Source organism: Harmonia axyridis, chromosome 6 (assembly GCF_914767665.1).
Source record: "Harmonia axyridis chromosome 6, icHarAxyr1.1, whole genome shotgun sequence".
Lineage (NCBI taxonomy): Eukaryota > Metazoa > Arthropoda > Insecta > Coleoptera > Coccinellidae > Harmonia > Harmonia axyridis.
In genome coordinates, this window is record NC_059506.1 from 33,949,441 (window position 1) to 33,970,546 (window position 21,106).

The 21,106-nt window shown below is 35.6% G+C and overlaps 3 protein-coding genes across 3 annotated transcripts in view; 1 reads left to right on the forward strand and 2 right to left on the reverse strand.

The window, feature by feature from the left end:
* The window catches only part of LOC123682208, a 307,886-nt gene that overhangs the window by 252,958 nt on the left and 33,822 nt on the right, over window positions 1-21,106 (reverse strand). The window lies entirely within an intron of this gene.
* On the forward strand, window positions 3,910-6,029 carry LOC123682213. The gene is made up of 3 exons (XM_045620735.1): window positions 3,910-4,082; window positions 4,606-4,728; window positions 5,427-6,029. The coding sequence occupies exons 1-3, from the start codon at window positions 4,004-4,006 to the stop codon at window positions 5,606-5,608; spliced, it is 384 nt and encodes a 127-aa protein (XP_045476691.1). The 5' UTR covers window positions 3,910-4,003; the 3' UTR covers window positions 5,609-6,029.
* On the reverse strand, window positions 10,666-13,287 carry LOC123683148. Its single transcript, XM_045622048.1, has 3 exons — window positions 13,264-13,287; window positions 11,424-12,788; window positions 10,666-11,327 (listed from the first exon to the last, which is right to left on the reverse strand). The coding sequence occupies exons 1-3, from the start codon at window positions 13,285-13,287 to the stop codon at window positions 10,761-10,763; spliced, it is 1,956 nt and encodes a 651-aa protein (XP_045478004.1). The 3' UTR covers window positions 10,666-10,760.

A 21,106-nucleotide genomic window follows, 5' to 3' on the forward strand; every position in this document is an offset into this window, starting at 1 on the left:
TATCCAAAACATTCCTGAGCAAATAATTGTAAATAATAAAAATGAAGATCGAGCTGTACTTGTATTAGTACACAGAATTAATCAAATCAGATGAAGAAGACTATCTTTGAATCCTTGATTGATCGAATGTAAACAAAAACTGTTATTATTTATTATTCACTATTCAGACAAGATCACTTTTTCACACTGGTCAGTTCTTTTCCAACAATTTGCTCTGTAAGACTTTGAGTGCAGTTCGAAAAAAAAAATTACTTCTTCGTGATTAACTTGAATAACTCATTTTTCATTTGATAACTTGCAAGTTCTAGAATTTGATGATGGAAGTTGAAAGAACAAAAGCTTTCTCATTAACAAATAACATTTTGTAACGCATATTTCGAAAATTGGTACTGACGAGAAACAAAAGTATTATACCAGTGCGGTGAAGCCATCTGTACGTCAGGTCCAGAACTTACTGGTTGACGTGGTAAAATCCTTTTCTCTGATAGCTCTGATCATATCCAAAAAATGATTGAACAACATTATAAACCATCAAATGACAAATATGAGTAGAGATAACAGAGATAATCACTTGTATGCCTAATTAAATCTGAAACCAATGAACTGGGCTGTATGACCTGGGCTTTTAATAAACACAAAAAGGATTAACCCAAACAACTTCACAACTTTGATCACTGTCCAGTTATATTTCAACTCTCCAGTTTACTTCGACTGGAATTCTCATTTGAGGAAAATGTTCAATATGAAAATTTTACTTTTTGCTATTATTCTTGGAGTACTTCTTAGTGCAGTTACAACAGCAGGTATTTTTTATAATTCATCTCTGAAAAACTATGGATGAAAATTTCTGAAGAGCATTTTGAAAGAATCAAACAATGTTATTAATTTTGCACACAAACAGGTTCTACAGTGATGTTCAACTCAAAATATTCCCTCTAGTTTCTTTTATTCTCTATTTATTGTAATTTTAGACTCTCCCCTTCAAATATTTTGGTTTGCATGCAAATATTTACTGTTTATTATTTACAGGCTATACCACCTGTTACGATAAAGTATGCCCAGAATCAACTACAGGCTGTTCGAAAACACGTCAAACAACAGATGATCTCAAATACATTGACGAAACTGTCATATGTTGGAATAAAAAAGGTGACTCTTTTTTAATTTCACAATAAAATTTTCTTAAAAGAAAAAATTTAAATTTTGAAATCAATTTTTTTTCCTTTTCCATTTCAGATGAAGTGCAGAGACACTCGAACCGAAAACCTTATACCTCCAACACTCCTTTTGCTGATGGAGAAACGGAACTTGCTAAAAAAAAAGAAATATGAGGAAAATTGAAACCCTAATAGAAGTTGAAACAGAAATGACATGATGGAAGATTCCTGGTATCCAATTCAATTTTTTGTTGAAAATAATCCACATTTTATGTCAAATACCTATTATATTTCTCATATACTCCGAAAGAGGGCACCAACCTCAATATTCTGTGAGCATTCGATGAGAAATTTATGACAACATTTTTGTAGTTTATAATCTAGTGGTATTTAAGCTATGGACGATGGAATAAAAGCATTATTAAACGAATTTTCTCCTATATTTGTTCGAAGAAATTATAGCCAAAATATTTCACAATGTTATTATCATTGGTTTGTACAAATTAAACTTGAAATTTTCGAATTATTCAATATCTAGTTAGTGCAAGGCTTCAAAAGATATATGACAAAAATTCGAAAAATAATCAAGTCTGGATAAGAGATATCGAAAATTGAGCGATGGTACATTTGTTGTTATTTGGAAAATGTATAAAAACGAGTTTCGTGTATTGATCAAATACTGTTTTCTCATGCGAAAAATACTGTACAAGTAGAGCAATGGTTCAATAAGTGTTATTCGGAGTATTCTTGATAGACAACAACGGTTAAAAGTGGTATCTGATTTTAAATATGGTTGATGATGGACTACCGAGCATGCTGAACGATATGTCCTCTTGAATTCGGTAGATTTTTCAGAAAACATCAAAAAATCACAATTTACAATCCAATTATTCCTCCCTAAAAAAAAATTGCAGGAAACCAGCTCAAACCATATATAACTCATTATCAAAATAAAAATGCTAAAATTCTATACAATTAGTGTTTTTTTTTTGATGGGTACATATTATTATCAGTATGATGAGCAATTGATTTTTTTTTACAAAAGAATAAATATCAGTTATACAACTACTTTTCATTTTCGACATTCTTATTTGAATGGATTATCTAGTATATCTGAAGAAAATTGATTAGGAGATGATGCAATTTACCATATACAACAATTCTGCACATACAAATATGTTTACTCAAAAAACAACAAATTAGTATAATTCAATGAATGATAAATAATAGATAAACAAGTATGAACTACCACATTATTGATTAGATTATTGAACTGGACAACATGACCTCCATGTCTGATTATTTTGATAGAAATAAAAAGTGTTATCATTTAATTTTTAAAGTAAATCCACTCTTCATTAGTTGCTCTCCAGATCTTCACTTTACTAAGACAAGAAATCTTGTTTGATAAAAATGTTCTACAAAGAATGTTTTCTACTTGTTGTTTTAGTTGCACTGATAAGTTTGGTTGTAACTGCACCTTCAGGTATTTTTTTATAGTTTTCTGGAATATCGATTTTTTCGAAGGGTCTCATATGAATTTCAAGTATTTCAAATTACTTTCATCAAGGATCAGAATGTAAATCGTTTTTTCTTAGCTCTGTTTGTTTTTAGTGTATCTATCTATTTCATTTCTTATCAAAATTTCAATTTCATTCTTCTTCTTGATTTTCCTTCGAATTTTATATATTTCAAGTGTAATTATTATTTTGTTTTCAGGGGATGCATTCTGCTTTGGTCAAAAATGTCCTCCAACAACTACAGGCTGTATGAAACATCGTATATCGACAGATGATTATAAATCCTTGCAAATCGAAATTCTTTGTTGGCGCAACAAAGGTGAACATAAGATAACATATTTCCGTTCGATACATACCTACTTATTATCTCCCCAAAAATATTTATGTTATTATCGATTTTTTTTATTCGAAGTTTAATTTGAATTCCAAATGAATTCTCGTCCCGAGATTGCTGGTAAACTCTTTGGTTAGGCAATCCAGCGACCTCTACCTAAGAGAACCTCTCACATCATCGTGGAGAGGTGACTCTGCTGCAACCCGCCGGGGCCGTAGTAGAGTGTGGCGCGACGCCCATAACGCCACCTCTCGGGCAGACAGAGTCACTACAATGTCAATTGATACTTGGCGATGTTTAGCGATATCGAGTATACATGAAAATATAACTTCCCACAAAAGTTGGGAGAATTTTATGCATATGATTTTTCTTTTTTTTATTTTCCAGAAATACTTGAAAACCATACAAGCCTAATTCCAAATCCTGTCGGACGCTTTTGGGAAGATACTGAAATCGATGCTACTTTTGTATGGAAAGATGGGAAAATGGTTCCCAAATTGGTCAGTGCAAACAACAATAATTGAAACACATCTTGAAAACGTTCCTTGGTCATTCACAATTTTCAGTTTGTGGGCATTGTGATATTATATGAAACAATTACAGTTTTTATTTATGTCAATTATTCAATTTTAAATTTGTTCTAGAATTCATATTTTTTTATTATTCTTATTATTGAATGCAGTGAAAACGTGTGATGAAATGATTAAATTCTAGCGTTTTTGAAGCTTGCAGTTTATAATCCCTTATCCATATTCAAAACATTTCTGGAAAAATAATCATAAATAATAAATAAAACATAACGATCGAGCTGAGTAATTGTATAATTAATACTCAGAATTCATCAAATAAGAAAATAACGAATATCTTTGATTAATCGAATGTAAACAGAAAGTGTTATCACTTGTCAATGTCCAGACAAGATCACTCATTCAAACTGGTCAGTTGTTATTCAACACTTTGCTCTGTTAAGACTTTTAGTGAAGGTTTAAAAAATGTTCCTAAAAAAAATTTTACTTCTTGCCATTTTCGGTGTGCTCTTCAGTTTGATTGCTTCAGCACCTCAAATGTTAGGTAATGTTATTCAATAAGTTATTTTTCATTTGGTAGCCTTCAAATTTCAGAATTTTATTATTGAATTTCATTCATGATTTAATATGACTTATGAGTGAGCAGAATTTCTACATAGAAGTTCAAGCATATGTTAATGAATTGAATGAACTACCAACGATTCATACAACTGAATTCAATGTTTCAATACAGCTATTGCAAAATTATTGATAAACTCATGACAAATTTTATCATAATTATATCTATTCTATGATATGTTGGTGGCGCTCAATTTGATGAAACATAAAATTTTAGTAGGTATTCTTTAGTGCATTTTCATCAAAATGAATAATTATTCATAGCATTTAACTTTCAATACTAAAGTTTATAACGTTTGAATGGTATAGTTGAAACATTTTATAGTGATTCATCATAGACAAAGAAATTGAAAAATATTATAGGAACTTTTGAATTACTACAAGATGAGAATACATCATGATCTATGTTCTCTCCATGCATATCTATTTATTTATTTCTAATGATTCAGATGAAACTTCATCATGTTTTGGCAAATCTTGTCCACCAAGAACAACAGGATGTAAGAAAGTAACCAAAACAACTGATGACAAGCAGATTATGGAAGAGACCATCGTATGTATGGATATCCGAGGTTAGTTTTCAAAACAAATTATATAATTCTATGATAACTTATTCAAAGTGTAAAAACGTAAAAGAAAAGGGAGAGTTCTAGACTATCATAAAACTAGATACCTATACCTTAGTAGATATGAGGAAAGATATTATGATGTCATAGTTGTCGGGTAGTTTATATATAGGGTGTTTTTTTTTCGATGTATATAACTTTAAGTTGGCATTACTGTTCGAGATGGCGACCGATTTAACAGCTGTCAAATGATTTATTCTCAGTTTGGTTCGGCAATTCATCATGAATAGACTCACGCCTGAACAACTCTTGCAAATAGTGCAATTTTATTTCGAAAATAATGTGCCGTTGTTCCCGATTTTCATAAGCGAATTTTGTTTAGCGATGAAGCGCACTTCTGGTTGAATGGCTACGTCAACAAACAAAACTGCCGCATTCGGAGTGAAGCTAATCCTCAAGTGTATGTCGAAACACCTTTACATCCAGAAAAACTGACTGTTTGGTGCGCTTTATGGGCTGGTGGAATCATTGGTCCGTACTTCTTCAAAAACGATGATGCCCAGAACGTTACAGTCAATGGTGATCGGTATAGAGCCATGATTTCTAACTTCTTCATTCCTGAATTGAACAACAATGATATTCAGGAGCTGTGGTTCCAACAAGACAAAAATTCCAGCAAATACTAATTCACTATTTTTTTTCAGATCAAGAACTGGAGAGATTCTCAAAACAGATGCCAAACCCATATGGACCAAACACCCATTACGAGAGCAGCTCATTCACTGGTTCTTATACATTTACCAGTGGTGGTAGTTTGGTACCCATAAGTATAAATACTAATAATAATCTTGGTGGTGATTTAGACGATAATGTTGAGACTTTCTAATTAAGATTCCTTAAAAACAGATCATCTTTGAAAATGTAAAATAATAACTATTAAAACTACTAATTTGATATTTTCAATAAACAATTTTCGTTATAAAATATTAACACTGTGTCCTGCATAAGTTAGTGTTTTGACCAATAGGAGATGAATAAAAAATGTATGTTTTGTCTTGTCAACATTTTCCACTTAAGAAATAGGCACCTAGAGATTATTTTGATTTTGTGTTGGTTATTTAATTAGTTTTGTTATGAATAGATTTCAATGTTCAATGTATGAAGGTAGACATGATGTTGCTGGAATGAATTGTATAATTTCTGGAGATTTACAAGTCAAATACTACGTTAATAACTGACACAGAGCTAGTTCATTATGTTTCCATCGATGAATTATGTGTTTGAAGAAAATATATTACAACTATTGATTCATCTTATTTATCTAGCCCCTAAGTGAATATGATATGACATAAGCTGTTGAAAATACATTAGCCAGAGGTAGAGATCATCAATAATAATTTTGTTTCCATTTACAAACTAGAAGTTTTCTCCGCAAACAACGGAGTATTTCAAATACAGCTTTCACTTCTGTGAACTGGAAAAATATTGGTGTTAAAAGGCTAATAATACCTTAATAAGTTTAAAGAAAGAAATTGATCCTCCACATTTTGTTTGTATGTGTGACAAGCTTTTGCAATATGGTGTGTGCGAGGTAGTTACAGATCCAGAACGCATTCTGATCTAAGACAATCTACCGAAGATTTTTTGTTGGAATAGGTTTCAACCTCAGCAATATCTTATTAATTAGAGGCATTAGAGCAAAACTCGTTTCTGGGGTCATTTTTTTGGGGTATTTAAAAAGCCAGTTATCACTGGGGGCAGATCTAGTAAATAAACTGGGTGATCAAGAAGTTCAACTGTATTTTTTTCCTTCAAGAAGCAATATTTAGTCAGCACACGAAATTATTTTTTTTCCTTCTTTTTTCAGATGAAAAAAGTAGCTACACTCACAACGCAATATCTCACAAAGTAATGGTCGGACTGCTGTCAAATTTTGACACGTATCGTTTGAAGGTTGGTACTAACTAAAAATCATATGGATTTAATACTAGCACCGCCATCTATGCATCAGCCCGGGGACTTTTCAATTGGCCTAATATGCACAAAAGAAGAGATAAAAACCTCAGCAAAAACTGTTTCTCCTCTTATATAGGTGTAGTTATCCTAAAGTGATGAGAGAGTAGTTTTCAGAACGGTTCAGAAGATACCTTAACACTAAAATATCTGCTTTGACAGTTTTCATAACGTTTTTGGCTTAGTAATTCAAAGTCGCTCAGAAAAAAGGAGTCCTCTCACTAAACATGTTGATCATATTCGTTCAGCGAAAATTCTTCCAACTGTTTTACAACTGCTGTGTTCGCTGAACATTGTTCTAAAATCACGGTATTGAATAGGAAATCCTATAGCACATATCATAATGAATTCAGAAATTTGCTATGCTTTATGAACGACTCCATCGAACCCAATTTTAGTACGGCTTTAATATCGAAAGTAGTACATATTCGAACAACAATCCCCATTTGTGTTTTAGCTGAGAACATTTCGATAGCCAAATCACAAATCCGATTACACCGCAGCACGGAACAACCCAACCCAACAAAGGGAACTTCAAATAGATATTTAGCGTAACGCTGTAAAATATTTCATACGCCATCTATTTCCACGAAGTTTCGATGATTTTTTTTTTGTAGCGTGTAGGTTTCCTGGCCGATTGTTTTTATTCAATTCCGAGTGTGCTCTCTCCATGTCTCGGTACAGATATGCGCAACATGAACACGGGGCCCAAATTATGGGGTGGAATACCACATGTAAACAAACATATGGAAATTCTGATTCATTCCTGTTTTTGCAGATTTCCATACCGGCTGGCTTGTTCTGAGCGATCTGTTCGGACCGGGGGGGTTTGGGACGATGCAGGGGTGTTTATTGAACAGAACGGAAGGCATGAGTACTTACTAGAGTGGAATTTGAATGGTCATCCTTGCTAGATTTCTCAGCATCGTGTAAAACCGCAGGTGACGTGGTTTCAAGTGGTATAAACTTTGTTGTTCGATGATGAATATAAGATGTAAAGTGTGTTTTTTTTAGAGCTATAGAACTTTAAATTGCAATAAAACAACGATTCGATTGACATGAATTTCATTTATCCGCAAGATAATCTTGTGGCATTACATTTTAAATATGATTTCTGGCATATGATCGCCACGGCTGGCTCGGATGTGATCCAATCTGAGGCCGAAACTGAGGCCTATTTTGAAGCGAAAGACAAATCGTACTACAAAAATGGTATCAAAAAGTTGGAAGATCGCTATAATCGCTGTTTAGCCCTCGAAAGCAACTATGTTGAATAATAAAATCGAATGTTGCCAAAAAATGTGTTTTACTATGGTAGACAGAGGACTTTCCAATTTGCCTGTTAAGTTGAGATGTACGATGCCCCGTTCACATTTCCTTTGCTAATATTGACATTTTTATACACAAGCTTTATTGTTTGAAGTCAACAATTTTTTGTGTTGCCCTTCTCAAAAGAATATAAATATATCATAGTAAACAATAAACCAAATCGATATCAAAAAGTTGTTCACCCAGAAGGAGACAAGCCCTGCTTTGTATCAGTCGCTCACAAAACGTCGCAACAACGATACTCGTATAACAATCGTATATCTGTAGCATCATTTAATTCCGGTCAGCGTCCTTCAACCGGCATTGTCCCCGGAAACGGAAGAATTGAACAATGTATCCGTTTATTGGACATACGTTGTCGACTGGATGCGTCCATTCGGGATGCTACAAAGTAGAAAAACTGGAATACGGAACAGCCAACCGAGATTTGTTAGGGGTTAAAAGCTTTCCTTATTGTAGCAAACTGTAGAAAGTTTCGTCGCGGCCATTTGAATATCTGCAGCGAGAAAAGTTGGCTCTTGCTTCTCCTCGAGGGGCAATCTCGATGGAACAAATCTGGTTAAAGCGGATCAGAATGCGCAATTTGACTTGGTTCCTCCCTACAATCAAATATTGCGAAATTTTCGAGTTTTGGTTTTAATTAAGAGGGTTTCAACGAGCTGAGTTACTGTCATAAGCGTGTCGAAGATTTTTTATCCGCCATATTGATTACCAAATATATCGCGTATTTTTTAATGCTCCATATAGAAAATATGGCGAAAATAAACCAAAAAATACAAAATCCAATAGACAGTATATACGACGACAGTTCATGGATTTTTGCAAGGCCAAAGTATACTCCTTGTACAAAGAGACGTCCATAAGCCTTCTGGTGACAGCAAAAGTACTGATGCCAAAGTATATCAAGGAGTATGGTATTACTTTTAATCCGTTCACCAAAACTGAATTCAAATCGAGAAGGGATACTAAAGAAACTAAGATAAAACAACTCCAAAAGGTTCCCGAGAAAAGTTTCCCGAGAAAAGTTTCTGTATTTCTCGAACACAAAAGTCTGAATTGTGATAAAGGTCCACTAAAACAATTTCAAAATAAGTTAGCTTGGCCCGGTGGAGAATGCATCAGCAGGTGTTTTACCTCATTCTTCAAGGAAAGAGTGTATAATTATGATGAAAAACTAGAAGAATAATTCATAACCTCATTCACTCAGAAACAAGAAACAACAGGGAAAAACAAGTATTTCATCGAAATAAAACGAACCCTAATTTGTGTTCTATTCTATTGTTGTTTGGAAATCAGGCAGATCATGTTATAAGAATATTTTTATGTATTACTGTAGGACAGAACATAATGAGCTACTGAACAGCCCAACAAGCAGCAAAAACCAGCCTGAATACAGAAAACGTGCAGGTAATTAATCATTCGATACATTCTACAGTTGTTTCAAGTCCAGCAAAAAAAGATATCGGTAAAAAGCAGCTTCTAAAATTACCGGCCATACGAACACATATTTTGTGGTATTACGTCCTCCAAAGTCAACAACGAGGTTTGGCTATGTGCCAATCTAAACTGACACTCCTTTGTGATGTATTGGTGCATATTTTTAATCTTCTCTTCAAGACGAAAAACCAACATATCATACTAAAATGAGAAACACGTGGAAAAAGAGCCTAATTCAAAAGCCAGTCTTCTTTACAACCAGAAATTACCAGTAATTTCTAGACAAAATGTACATATGCACCCCAAACACTTGAAATAATTCTTCACGAAAACGTGGCGACAAAATTATCGATCAACTAACATTAAGATTAAGCTCCATCCCAGCTATCTTTCTCAGAAATGAAACACCCAATTAAAAATCCATTACCTCTGAAAGCTTCTCGTCTTTTGACAGAACCAACGTCGGTTAAATAAAGCCTCATACCTTTCAAATTTAACAGCAAATTCGCGAAACATAAGCCCTAATAAACCTTTGGCTCTAAAGCCGCTCATTCGATAATTCCTAGAGTTAATCCTGGGTAGGAAAGAGAGCAGACCAATCGCCAAGATGCACTTTCAACATCGCAGCTGGAGATAAATCATATTCCAGACCAGGCTTCTTACGTCTACCGAACTAAATCGCATTTAGTTCAAAAGCCTTATTACTTTTATTATCAGAAATAGCACACAAGATCTCTCTCTGAGAGCTCTTTCCTTCATGTCTTGTAGGTCGTCGCGTGAACCGTATTGCAACGATGACTAGCTGGAATTTTACGGGAAAGCGGAAAATATTTTGAACCTTTCATACGGTTCTCATGCTTCATTGAGTTTTGTTTTACAGTGACGCTGGATGTTCGAAACAAAGGTTTATTGCTTCACGTCATTTCGTACAGACTCCTGTTTCATTTTATCCGTGATTTGATCAGTTTTAATAATAAGCAACAGTAGGTTAGGGGCCCCAAGAAAATAATTATAACTAACTAACATTTTATGACTAAAAAAGAGCCTATACTTTGAAATCGACATATCTTCGAGACCAGCAAACTTCTTCAAGGAAGAGTGAAATACAAGCATTGAATAAAATCTTCTTTATTTCGAAAAACAATCAACTAAAAAACAAAAACATCACAAAATAAAATTTATAAAATTCAAACGAACCGAATCATAACAGCAACAATTCAACGCAAAGCGTTAATTTATTTCTTGAGATCTATGTTAAATCAATACCTCCATCTACCTCCTTTCGAAAGCAAATTGTTTTGGTTGACTCCGCTTTTGTTCATAACCTCAATGAGATTCCTCACCAGTGGATTCTGGGCACCTTGTTGTTGAGAAGACTGCCTGGTATCCTGAGCGCCTACTGTGTATTTACCAATTTCTTGCAACAAATTCTTGAGAAGCTTTATCTGAGGGTTTCCAGAACCATTGAGCAATTGGTCGACGAGATCACCAAAGTTTGACATCATTGAAGGGTTGGATTGTAGGACTTTCATAATTTTACCACTCAATTCACTGTAAGTGTAACGACCTGGACCGAGAGGTTGAGCTTGAGGTTGATTGGCGTTCACTGATGCTCCAGAATCTGCTTGTGTATCTTTAAGAGATGCCTGAATTGCTTGCTGCCTATCTTGGTTAGAACGTAATTGTTGTTGTGCAAGTTCGCCCAAAAGTTTTCCTTGGTTAGAACTCAACTGTTGTTGTGCAAGTTCACCCTGAAGTTGTCCTTGGTTAGAACTCAACTGTTGTTGGGCAAGTTCACCCAAAAGTTTTCCTTGGTTAGAACTCAACTGTTGTTGTGCAAGTGCACCCTGGAGTTGTCTTTGGTTAGAACTCAACTGTTGTTGGGCGAGTTCACCCAAAAGTTTTCCTTGATTAGAACTCAACTGTTGTTGTGCAAGTTCACCCAAAATCTTCCCTTGGTTAGAACCCAATTGTTGTTGGGCAAGTCCACCTAAAAGTTTGCCTTGGTTTTGTTGAACCTCATTCTGCCTGAGCTGGTCAATAATTCTCTGTCTTGAAGCTTGTGCTGTTTCTTGAAGATAACCACCATTTCTTAGGCTTCCAGTAGGCACTTGCTTATTATATCTCAAACCAAGATTTGAATCTGCATTAAACCCAAATTGCTGTAAATTGTTGTTGACATCTCTTTGTTGGATGTTACCTTGAAGAACTTGCTTAGACCTTTCATTACTCAACAGCTGTGCATTGAGGTTATTACTGATTTGTCCAGAAGGTCTTACCTGAATTCCATTCTTCTGTCTTTCATTTAGTACTTGATTTGAGCTTCCAATATCAGAGATGTCTTCTGCATTAATTATGAACTGCTTCACGTTTTGGTTAACATCTTGCTGTTGGTTGTTACCTTGGAGAACTTGCCTAGAAATCTCACTCCTCAACAACTGTGAGCTTAATCCTTCATTGCTGTTTCCTAAGAGTCCTCCCTGAATTATATTCTTCTGCCTTTCATCAGATACTTGAGTATACCTTCCGAAATCAGTATTAAGTCCAGCATTGCTCCTCAACTGCGATTCAATGTCTCCTTGTTGAATGTTTCCTTGTTGAATGTTTCCTTGTTGAATATTTCCTTGTTGAATGTTTCCTTGTTGGATCTGTTTAGATCTATAGTCATTCGATAACTGTGAAAGCCTTCCTTCATCAATCAAACCCTGACCATTCTTAATCAATGGATTATAACCTAAAATGTTTTGTTCGTTCAAATTACCTTCCTGGAGAGAACTGATAGGTTGATTTGGGATCTGAGGGTTTGACTGACTGTTGAGATAGCTTGACAGAACAGAATATCTGTTGATGCTTCCTACTAACTTTTGATAATCCTGAATACCCCTGTAATCTCCAGTTATTCCAGGTTGGCTCTGCTGGCTCTGTAAATCTACTGGGCGTTCTTGTATGTTCGATAAGGAATCAACATTTATTGTTCTATATTCTCCTGGATAAATATAGCCTTGTTGTTGAATGTTTGGGATGAAATTTTGAGTGGATGGTTGTTCTACGTTGTAGTACATGTTGAGTTGCTGTACTTGGCCATTTGGGTTAACTCCTGCATTCTGTTCATAGTTGTTTACTCTCAATATATCATAGAGGGGAACACCAACATTTGGCGTGGGTCTGAGTTGCCAATTATTCTGGTATTGCCATGGTACAGCGAGCGGATTAGCCAAATCTACCAAGGTCCTTTTTCTCCTTTCTTTGGTTGAGGCGGTTGTGGTCAAAACCAAGCCCACACAAATCTATAAATGGAAGTATGTTTGTGAATATAACGCTCGTTTGGAATGGAACAATATAAAAGTGGAAAGTTATTTCTCATTGATCGCTTGGTGGTAAAATCTATCTATACTCTGACATGAAAATGCAACACCACCAAAGCGTTAAAATATTCAACGAAACTTGTTAGACATGAATAACTAGTTTAAAATTGTGGTTAATTGAAATTTCAATCAAAATAATCTAGTAGCAGTGGAATATTCGACGTTTTACTTGTTTCATGAAAGATTAATAAAATTGCAAAACCGAAATGAAAGCCGATTTCTGCAATGAAAACGTCTGATGGGTAATATGATATAAAATGTAAAAAAAAAATGAGGAATTCTATCTGGTATTACTTATAGTCATTGATTCGATTGCTATAAAATTAATACAAGACGACAAATATTGATAGGTTTACAAGAAGATTAAATCCATTGCTATATAAATAACTAAACTCACCAATAATTTCAGAACACTAGACATATCTATTCTAGTCGATTGACGTTGGTTGAATGACAATGATCTAGAAATTTTGGGCGTTTATAAAGCAATCTCTAAACGAGAGGACTGTATCGTCTGATAACTTTTTTCACATCTTCAGCATACCATCTCATCAATTATACATAGAATATTTGAATATATTCGAACGTTCGGAAACTGAACTCGATCTAGAAATATTTAATTATTTATGTAGAAAAAAATATCTTATGTTACAGATTCATCGGTTTTGCAAAGAATTTTTTCGGTAGTGATGAAGAAATAGTTGACTAAGAGTAGAATGAAATTCAAATTAGGAGTTTTGATCAACTGAGGAGTGTGTATAGAAGACGCATTAGTAATTAATTGTATGTGCATAATTATATGATGGTCGAGATGTATCTCCGTTCAGAATGATGTCTCAAATTATATTCCGGAACTTTTACTTTTGGTTCATTGAATTCGAATTCCAGAGCTGAGTTTTATGATTATTAACTGATAAATATGAAGTTTTCAAATATTAGAAACATGATGAATACATCTATTCACATATAGGCTTCTCCAATGAGAGATTTCGTTTTGATAATAACAGAAAACGTGTATATTTTGAGAAAAATCAATGGATTCATCAACAGTGATTCGAAACTTGTCGTTTCAGACCACTTCCGGTCTGAGCGCTCAAAAATTCTAAATTAAAAAATTGTTTATTATTCAAATCAAGTAAGCCAGGCATATTGCAAATTGATCATTTCTGATCGAGAACCGTGGAAAATGAATTGGCAAGTATAAATATAATTCGAACGAATAAACATATCTAGTTTACATTCCTGCTGAAAATTATATTCCGATGGAAATTTTCAAATATTTGATTCGCACAAAATAAACAATTTCGAATTATGATAACGGATGAACTTCGGCATTGGTTCTTTCAATTCTATTTCAAAATTTATATGCGAACGCTAAGCTCGCTGAACGAGATGGGGCTTTTGAAATTTGTCGAGCGGCATTATTATATTTCAACGTAATGAATTTAATTCACTTTGCTTATTTATGCAGTTGAGTTTTTCCAATCAGAAGTTCGTGATCACATAAATCAAACAAAAGAATACACAGGCCTGGAACTTTAGATCTGATTTTAACTATATTTGGGACGCTTAATCTCTACCTACATGCAATCCTTTTTTTTCTATCAGCTCTACTTTTTTAGATACATCAACTTATTTACCAATGTGGGTTTCATTAAATATATTCTTTTATGAAAGTTCTTAAATTATTATATATTCATTAATGTAGGTACAATGGTTTTATTGTCAGTCGATAATTGAGTAAATTCCATGTAAATTTATAAATAGTGGAACCATTGCCTATGAGGTACCTGAACTGACCTATTTAATCCCCTAACTCGGATAAGTAAGAGAGAAAATCATACTCATCATACTCCGTTACATATAAAGTTGGGCTTAATGAAGCAATTTGTAAAGGCTCTTGATAAGAATGAGTCATGTTTTGCATATATAGGGGTAAAAATGCATCAATTGAGCACAGACAAACTCAAAGCAGGTATATTTGACGGCCCACAAATAAGACAATTAATTAAGGATTCTGCCTTCATAAATTCAATAAATCAAGTTGAACAAGAAGCTTGGACATCATTTGTTGCAGTTGTAGAAAATTTTCTAGGCAAACATAAAGTTCAAAACTATTTTGAAATGGTTAACAAGATGCTTAATAGTTTCAAATAGTTAGGGTGCAATATGATTATTAAAAAAACACTATTTACACAGCCACTTAGACCTTTTTCCATAAAATTTAGGAGACATGAGTGAAGAACAAGGTGAAAGATTTCACCAAGATATTAAAGTTATGGAGGACCGCTATCAAGGAAGATGGGACATGCACATGATGGCAGATTACTGCTAGAGTTCAAAAAGGGACTGTTTAAAAAAACATTCAAGAATGTCGCAAAAAAGAAGCTTTCAAAGTGTTGAGTGACTATTTGATTTCGTCAATGTTTTTTTTTTGTTTGTAGGTACGACATAATATTGTATTTTGTATAACTAAAATAAAACTTCGTATCTACTTTTGTTTACTACACTTACGGATTTAACTTAAAATAATGTAACTTATATTTCTCTGAAATTGTACATCTTAAAAGTTTGAGCTCCTAGCTCCTAGGTAAAAATTTATTTGAATTCGGGACAACAAATTGATATAGAATCTGCTCAAAAAACCTCGACACCTAAATAGTGGTTCCCCTGTATAATCTGAGAAGGTTTTCGGTTGTTAGTTTATAATACAATGATTCTCATTTTCAGTTAAAATATAACTGACAGTGTGAATGCAGCAACTAAATGCAAAATGCCTAAATTCTTAACTACAACCGCAGCTGATAGCTGCTAAGTTCAGATGAAATTTGTTTTAGCAGACTATTGACGCGTCTCAAAAGTTTTGCACAATACAACTGTATGAAAAATTTTTAAGAATTCAATATGTATTGTCGGCTTTGAAAAGAACAATCATTCAATGATTTATCATTCTAATGACAGTTTAGTCTATGAAATCTATTGTGTGTATGATTTTTCAGAAGCTAAGGACAAAAAAAACAGTGTAACACCTATTGGCAAAGCATTTTCATCTTTATCGATGAAATCTACAAATATACCTGAGTGGAAGGAAGGCAGAAACCTACATCTTCGGAAAATGCAGCTGCGTTTTTCCAATCAAAAGTTTGTGATAGCATGTTCATCATGTAATTAAAAAAAAGAATAATCTGAGAAGGGTGTTTGTTTATAATATAATTATTTTCACCTCCAGTTAAAATATAACTGACAGTGTGAATGTAGCAACCAGGTGCACAACGTCTATATTCTCACACCACATCCACATAGCTGCTAAATAGTGTAAAACCAATTGGCAAAGTATTTTTATTTTTGGGGACTCTATCGATGAAATCTACAAATATACCAGAGTGGAAGGAAGCCTATATCTTCGTATACGCCTGGAAAAAGATGTAATTCTAGGAAGGATAGAAAGGAAATGATTGTAAACGAATATCAAGCGGGAACGAGATTCAGGTTCAGTGCGGTTTTTCAAAGTCTGAATTATATAATTTCCAATAGAAGCTGTGCTAAATCCGACCTTTCCATTTTCAGGGCTGGTTTATTTCACTTCGATTATGGCTGTTATGTCGAGATTTTACAAATCCGGCAGAAGTGTGGTCTTTTACGCTGAAATATGAATAGCTCACGTGTGAACGGTTTTCCGGAAGCCCTATAAATCGCTAAGGCAGATGAAATATCTTGGATTCGGGGATGCCTTTTTCTCGGGGACCGCAATCGCGTTCATTTCACGATCCCTGACAATGATATAGTGAGATTCCACGAATTCAATTATGAAAAAAATTCGGGGGAAGTGCTGAAGTCGGGTTTAGAACTTTGCGCGCTTGTTCGTTTGAACATTCAGTCTTTAGAGGGAACAGCACCACGAGACGTTTTAGTGATCTTTCAATATTTGCCAAGAGGAGGAGGGGCAAAAATAATGCCCAGTATTGCCAGAATGATTGAATGATCAGTAGAAGTTGGGACTATTACAATAGTTTAAAAAATTTTCGAATATCTCAAACGGAAACCAGGATATAGCGAAATACATAGGCGTACAACTTCGCTTCCGGCGTTCTTTTCTCCGAAATTTGAGGCTTCATTCTGAAAAACTGGTTATACATTTATGATTCAAAGTATTGTCCATCGCTGTCCACTACTTTCTTTCATCTTTCGGGCAGCGTACGTATCCCGCGTCGAAAAAACTGGTCATCTTTTGAAGCGATCCACGAATCGAAACAATTTTTCACTTCTTCATAAATCCGGAAGTGCTGGCTGACCAGCCAGGCCGTGTACCATTGATAGAAACCAGTGATAGACCAAGGGAACAACGTCAGGAGAATACGACGGGTGGGGTAAAAATTTCCATTTCAACGTTTCCAAGTATGTCTTGACCACTTTCGTAACATGGGGTCGAGCATTGTTATGCTGTAAAATCGCTTTAGCATGTTTCTCGTTGTATTGTAGCTGTTTGTCTTTCAATTCTCGGCTCAAATGCATTAATTGCTTTCGATAAGGATCGCTTGTGATTGTTTCAGTCGGTTTTAACAACTTAGAAAACACTACGCTGAGCTGTCCCATCAAATACTGAGCATGATCTTGGAACCGTAGATATTCAGTTTAGCCATCGACGTAGAAGCTAGGCCGGGATATCCCCATGATTTTCTGCGCTTGGAATTATTGTAATAAACCCATTTTTCGTCTCCAGTCAGAATGCGATGCATTCTGGCCCTTCCGTCTCTGCCTTGCAAGCAGCTGTTGACAAGCAAACAAACGCCGTTCAACATATCTCGCCTTCAACTTGTCCCCCACACAATTTCCTTGTTTCTGAATCTTTCCCATGACTTTAAGGCGTTTTGAAATGGCTTGTTGCGTCACTTCCAATGATCCTGCCAATTCTTGTTGTCTCTAATTCCGCATCTTCGAAAACCTTCTCTCTTCCAAAGCCATGCTGGTCTTCTACTTCAAAATCACTGTTCTTGAAGCGTTTGAACCACTCTGGGCACGTTTTTTCACTAATAACGACCTCACCATAGCTATTTGAGAGCATCCTATGAGCCTCAGCCGCAGATTTTTCATATTGAAGCAGAAAATTAAAACCTCCCGCAAATGACGAAAATTCGGCTCGTAAGCTGACATGTTTAATCAAGAATAACTTTATGATGAAGACACAAATCGACTAATATTTCGATGGCGTTATGTTTACAAATACCTGAGCTTATTGTATGTCATCTACGATCTAATTATTTCGACTACAACTCATCGCTACAGCCATATATTGCAAAACGTTGTGCAACAAATTTGTGTACCTGATATTTGAAACAGTCGTTTTTCACAAACATTCTGTAACTCGAGAACGAAGCAAGATATTTACGATCTGATTTCTGTTATCTCATTTTTTAGAAAAGAGAGATAGGATGTCCTTGAAATTTTCTTCTCTAAGTGTTATAGTTCTCGAGATGCTTTTAGTGATCTTCGAAGTTGGGACATCCAGTGCAATCATCTTTCCTAGGTAGGTCCTTCAGTTCGCAAGTTATGCAAAGACTAAAAAGATGACAACATTATGTCAAGAAATTCCATTGGCAAGATCACGGTAACTTCATCTGTAAATACAAGCAAGACACTAAGTCAAAGTGGAAGATTCAATCTGTGAACGTCATCAAGTCCCACAGAAAACAGGGAATCAATGCCAGGGATTCTGTATAAACAGAATCGACAAGGCCTGATGGCTAGATCAATACTCCGGAGCCATTCCCAAACGGAGAATGCTGGAGAATACGTCGAGACGTTCATCACCGCCTCCCTCTAATCCTGCAGGACCATCTCGGGAGCCTGGAGCGGGAATTACGTCCAGGAGTCCTGATAAAGGGTCCCACATAATCTTCGAGGGCCGACACCATCAGCCGGTCAGCGAAAAGGGATCAGACGTCCTTGTCAGCTCGCTCAGATCTGTTGGGAAGATAGGGAACTATCTAAACTATCGTCTTGTAATTATAAATAGTTCGAGTGGTTGGCGTTAATAGGTGGAAACTGCGATAGGATGGACCCCAGGTCGGCGTGGAGGGGGTTTTGAGAGAATTATAATGCACTCAGCCATCTAGACGTGTGTTGAAAGTTTGGGATATGTAAAGCGTGTTTTTTTTAGAGCTATAAAACTTTAAATTGCAATAAAACAACGATGGATTATTCGAATGACATGAATTTTATTTATCCGCAAGATAATCTTGTGGCATTACATTTTAAATATGATTTCTGGCATATGACCGCCACGGCTGGCTCGGATGTAGTCCAATCTGGACGTCCAATTTTCGATTACTTTTTCCAACATTTGTGGCCGTATATCGGCAATAACACGGCGAATGTTGTCTTCCAAATGGTCAAGGGTTTGTGGCTTATCCGCATAGACCAATGACTTTACATAGCCTCACAGAAAGTAGTCTAGCGGTGTTAAATCACAAGATCTTGGAGGCCAATTCACAGGTCCAAAACGTGAAATTAGGCGGTCACCAAACGTGTCTTTCAATAAATCGATTGTGGCACGAGCTGTGTGACATGTTGCGCCGTCTTGTTGGAACCACAGCTCCTGGACATCATGGTTGTTCAATTCAGGAATGAAAAAGTTAGTAATCATGGCTCTATACCGAACACTATTGACTGTAACGTTCTGGCCATCATCGTTTTTGAAGAAGTACGGACCAATGATGCCACCATGATGATTCGATGCTCATTTCACCACGTTTAAACTCAGCATACCAATCAATGATGAATGATTTTTCTGGTGCAGACCCCGGAAACTCTTCATCAAGCCATGATTTTGCTTCGACTGTATTTTTTCCCTTTAAAAAGCAATATTTTATCAGCTCCTTTGAAAATTCTAAATATTCCTTATCACGTGCCATTGTAATAATAATTCTGCAAAACCCCACCGAACAATCTGCACAAATGGCACCAAATCGAGCGTTATACGAATTTTGACAAAACGACCAGCCAGGCATCTCCCGACAGAAACGGCGCGTAGCGTTGTTAATCAAATTTGCTTTCAGGTTTCGGTTTTGGGGGCAAGACAGCAGGAGCGTAGAGTCGGAAAAGACCGATAGGTCCATTTCTCGATTATTCAATCCCCCCCCGCCGGAACCAATAAAAATGCGCGAAAACAAATGGAGCAGGGAATATTGCTCGATGTAGCGTGACAGCGGATTCTTTTTGAGTGGGGGGAGCAGTAATATCAGTTATTATTGTTCGGAAACAACGGTTTTTAATTGAAATTTTTCCGCATGAGTGTCTTGTGCATGCGTTGATTGATGGCCGAGTCTGGATTCGTGTCAAGAGGAGGATATTCCGTTTGTTTTGAAGTTTTATTTTTTTTTTATTTTTGAGCATTCCTTTGAAAAGATCGCTGTTTCGTTTCGTCTGTAATTTTCGACTTTTGAGCCGATGAGGTTCGAGTCACTGATGATAATTCCTTCCTCAACGTCAATTCTGTCCGTCTGTCAGTAGACACGATAATTTTCGAACGGAAGTGTTTTCAAAATCGAGATCTTGAGTATTCATTCTAAATGAGAATTTCAAATCGATCACTTCAAAAGAACCATAGAAAATTCAAGAATCCCCAATACATATTTGCGTGGTTCAGAACAGATCCGATCTAGTTAAGATTTTGAGTATAAATTCATAGGTGTACAACGTTGCTTCTGCCGTTTTGCAATAGTTGGCTGTAGCGTTAACTGGTAGTCGAAATGGATAGATCGTAGTTGTCATACAGTAAGATTAGATATTTTTAAACATCTCGCCATCGAAATATAAATCAATTTGTGTCTGTATCATAAAGTTATTCTCGATTAAACATGTCAGCTTACGAGCCAAATTCTCGTCATTTGCGGGAGGTTTTAATTATCTGCTCAGCTGCAGCTGAGGATAATCGAATGCTCTCAAATGCATATGGTGAGGCCGCTATTAGTGAAAGAACGTGCCAAGAGTGGTTGCAACGCTTCAAGAAGGGTGGTTTTTACGTCGAAGACGCAGCATGGCGGTGGAAGAGAGAAGATTTTCGAAGATACAGAATTGGACACATTAGTTGATCAAGACTCGTGTCAAACGCAACAAGAATTGGCAGGATCATTAGGATTAACGCAACAAACCATTTCACAACGCCTAAAAGTCATGGAAATGATTTAGAAACAAGGAAATTGGGTGCCGTACGAGTCGAAGCCGAGAGATATCGAAGGACA

Excerpts from the sequence above, each read along its gene's own strand:
- LOC123682213 (XM_045620735.1), top strand. The coding sequence starts at position 4,004 with ATGTTCCTAAAAAAAATTTTACTTCTTGCCATTTTCGGTGTGCTCTTC. Across the intron at positions 4,083-4,605 it reads TTCAGCACCTCAAATGTTAG|ATGAAACTTCATCATGTTTT; the intron begins GTAATGTTATTC and ends CTAATGATTCAG. Across the intron at positions 4,729-5,426 it reads CGTATGTATGGATATCCGAG|ATCAAGAACTGGAGAGATTC; the intron begins GTTAGTTTTCAA and ends ATTTTTTTTCAG.
- LOC123683148 (XM_045622048.1), bottom strand. The coding sequence starts at position 13,287 with ATGTCTAGTGTTCTGAAATTATTG. Across the intron at positions 12,789-13,263 it reads CTAGTGTTCTGAAATTATTG|ATTTGTGTGGGCTTGGTTTT; the intron begins GTGAGTTTAGTT and ends TTCCATTTATAG. Across the intron at positions 11,328-11,423 it reads GTGAACTTGCACAACAACAG|TTGAGTTCTAACCAAGGAAA; the intron begins TTGAGTTCTAAT and ends GCACAACAACAG.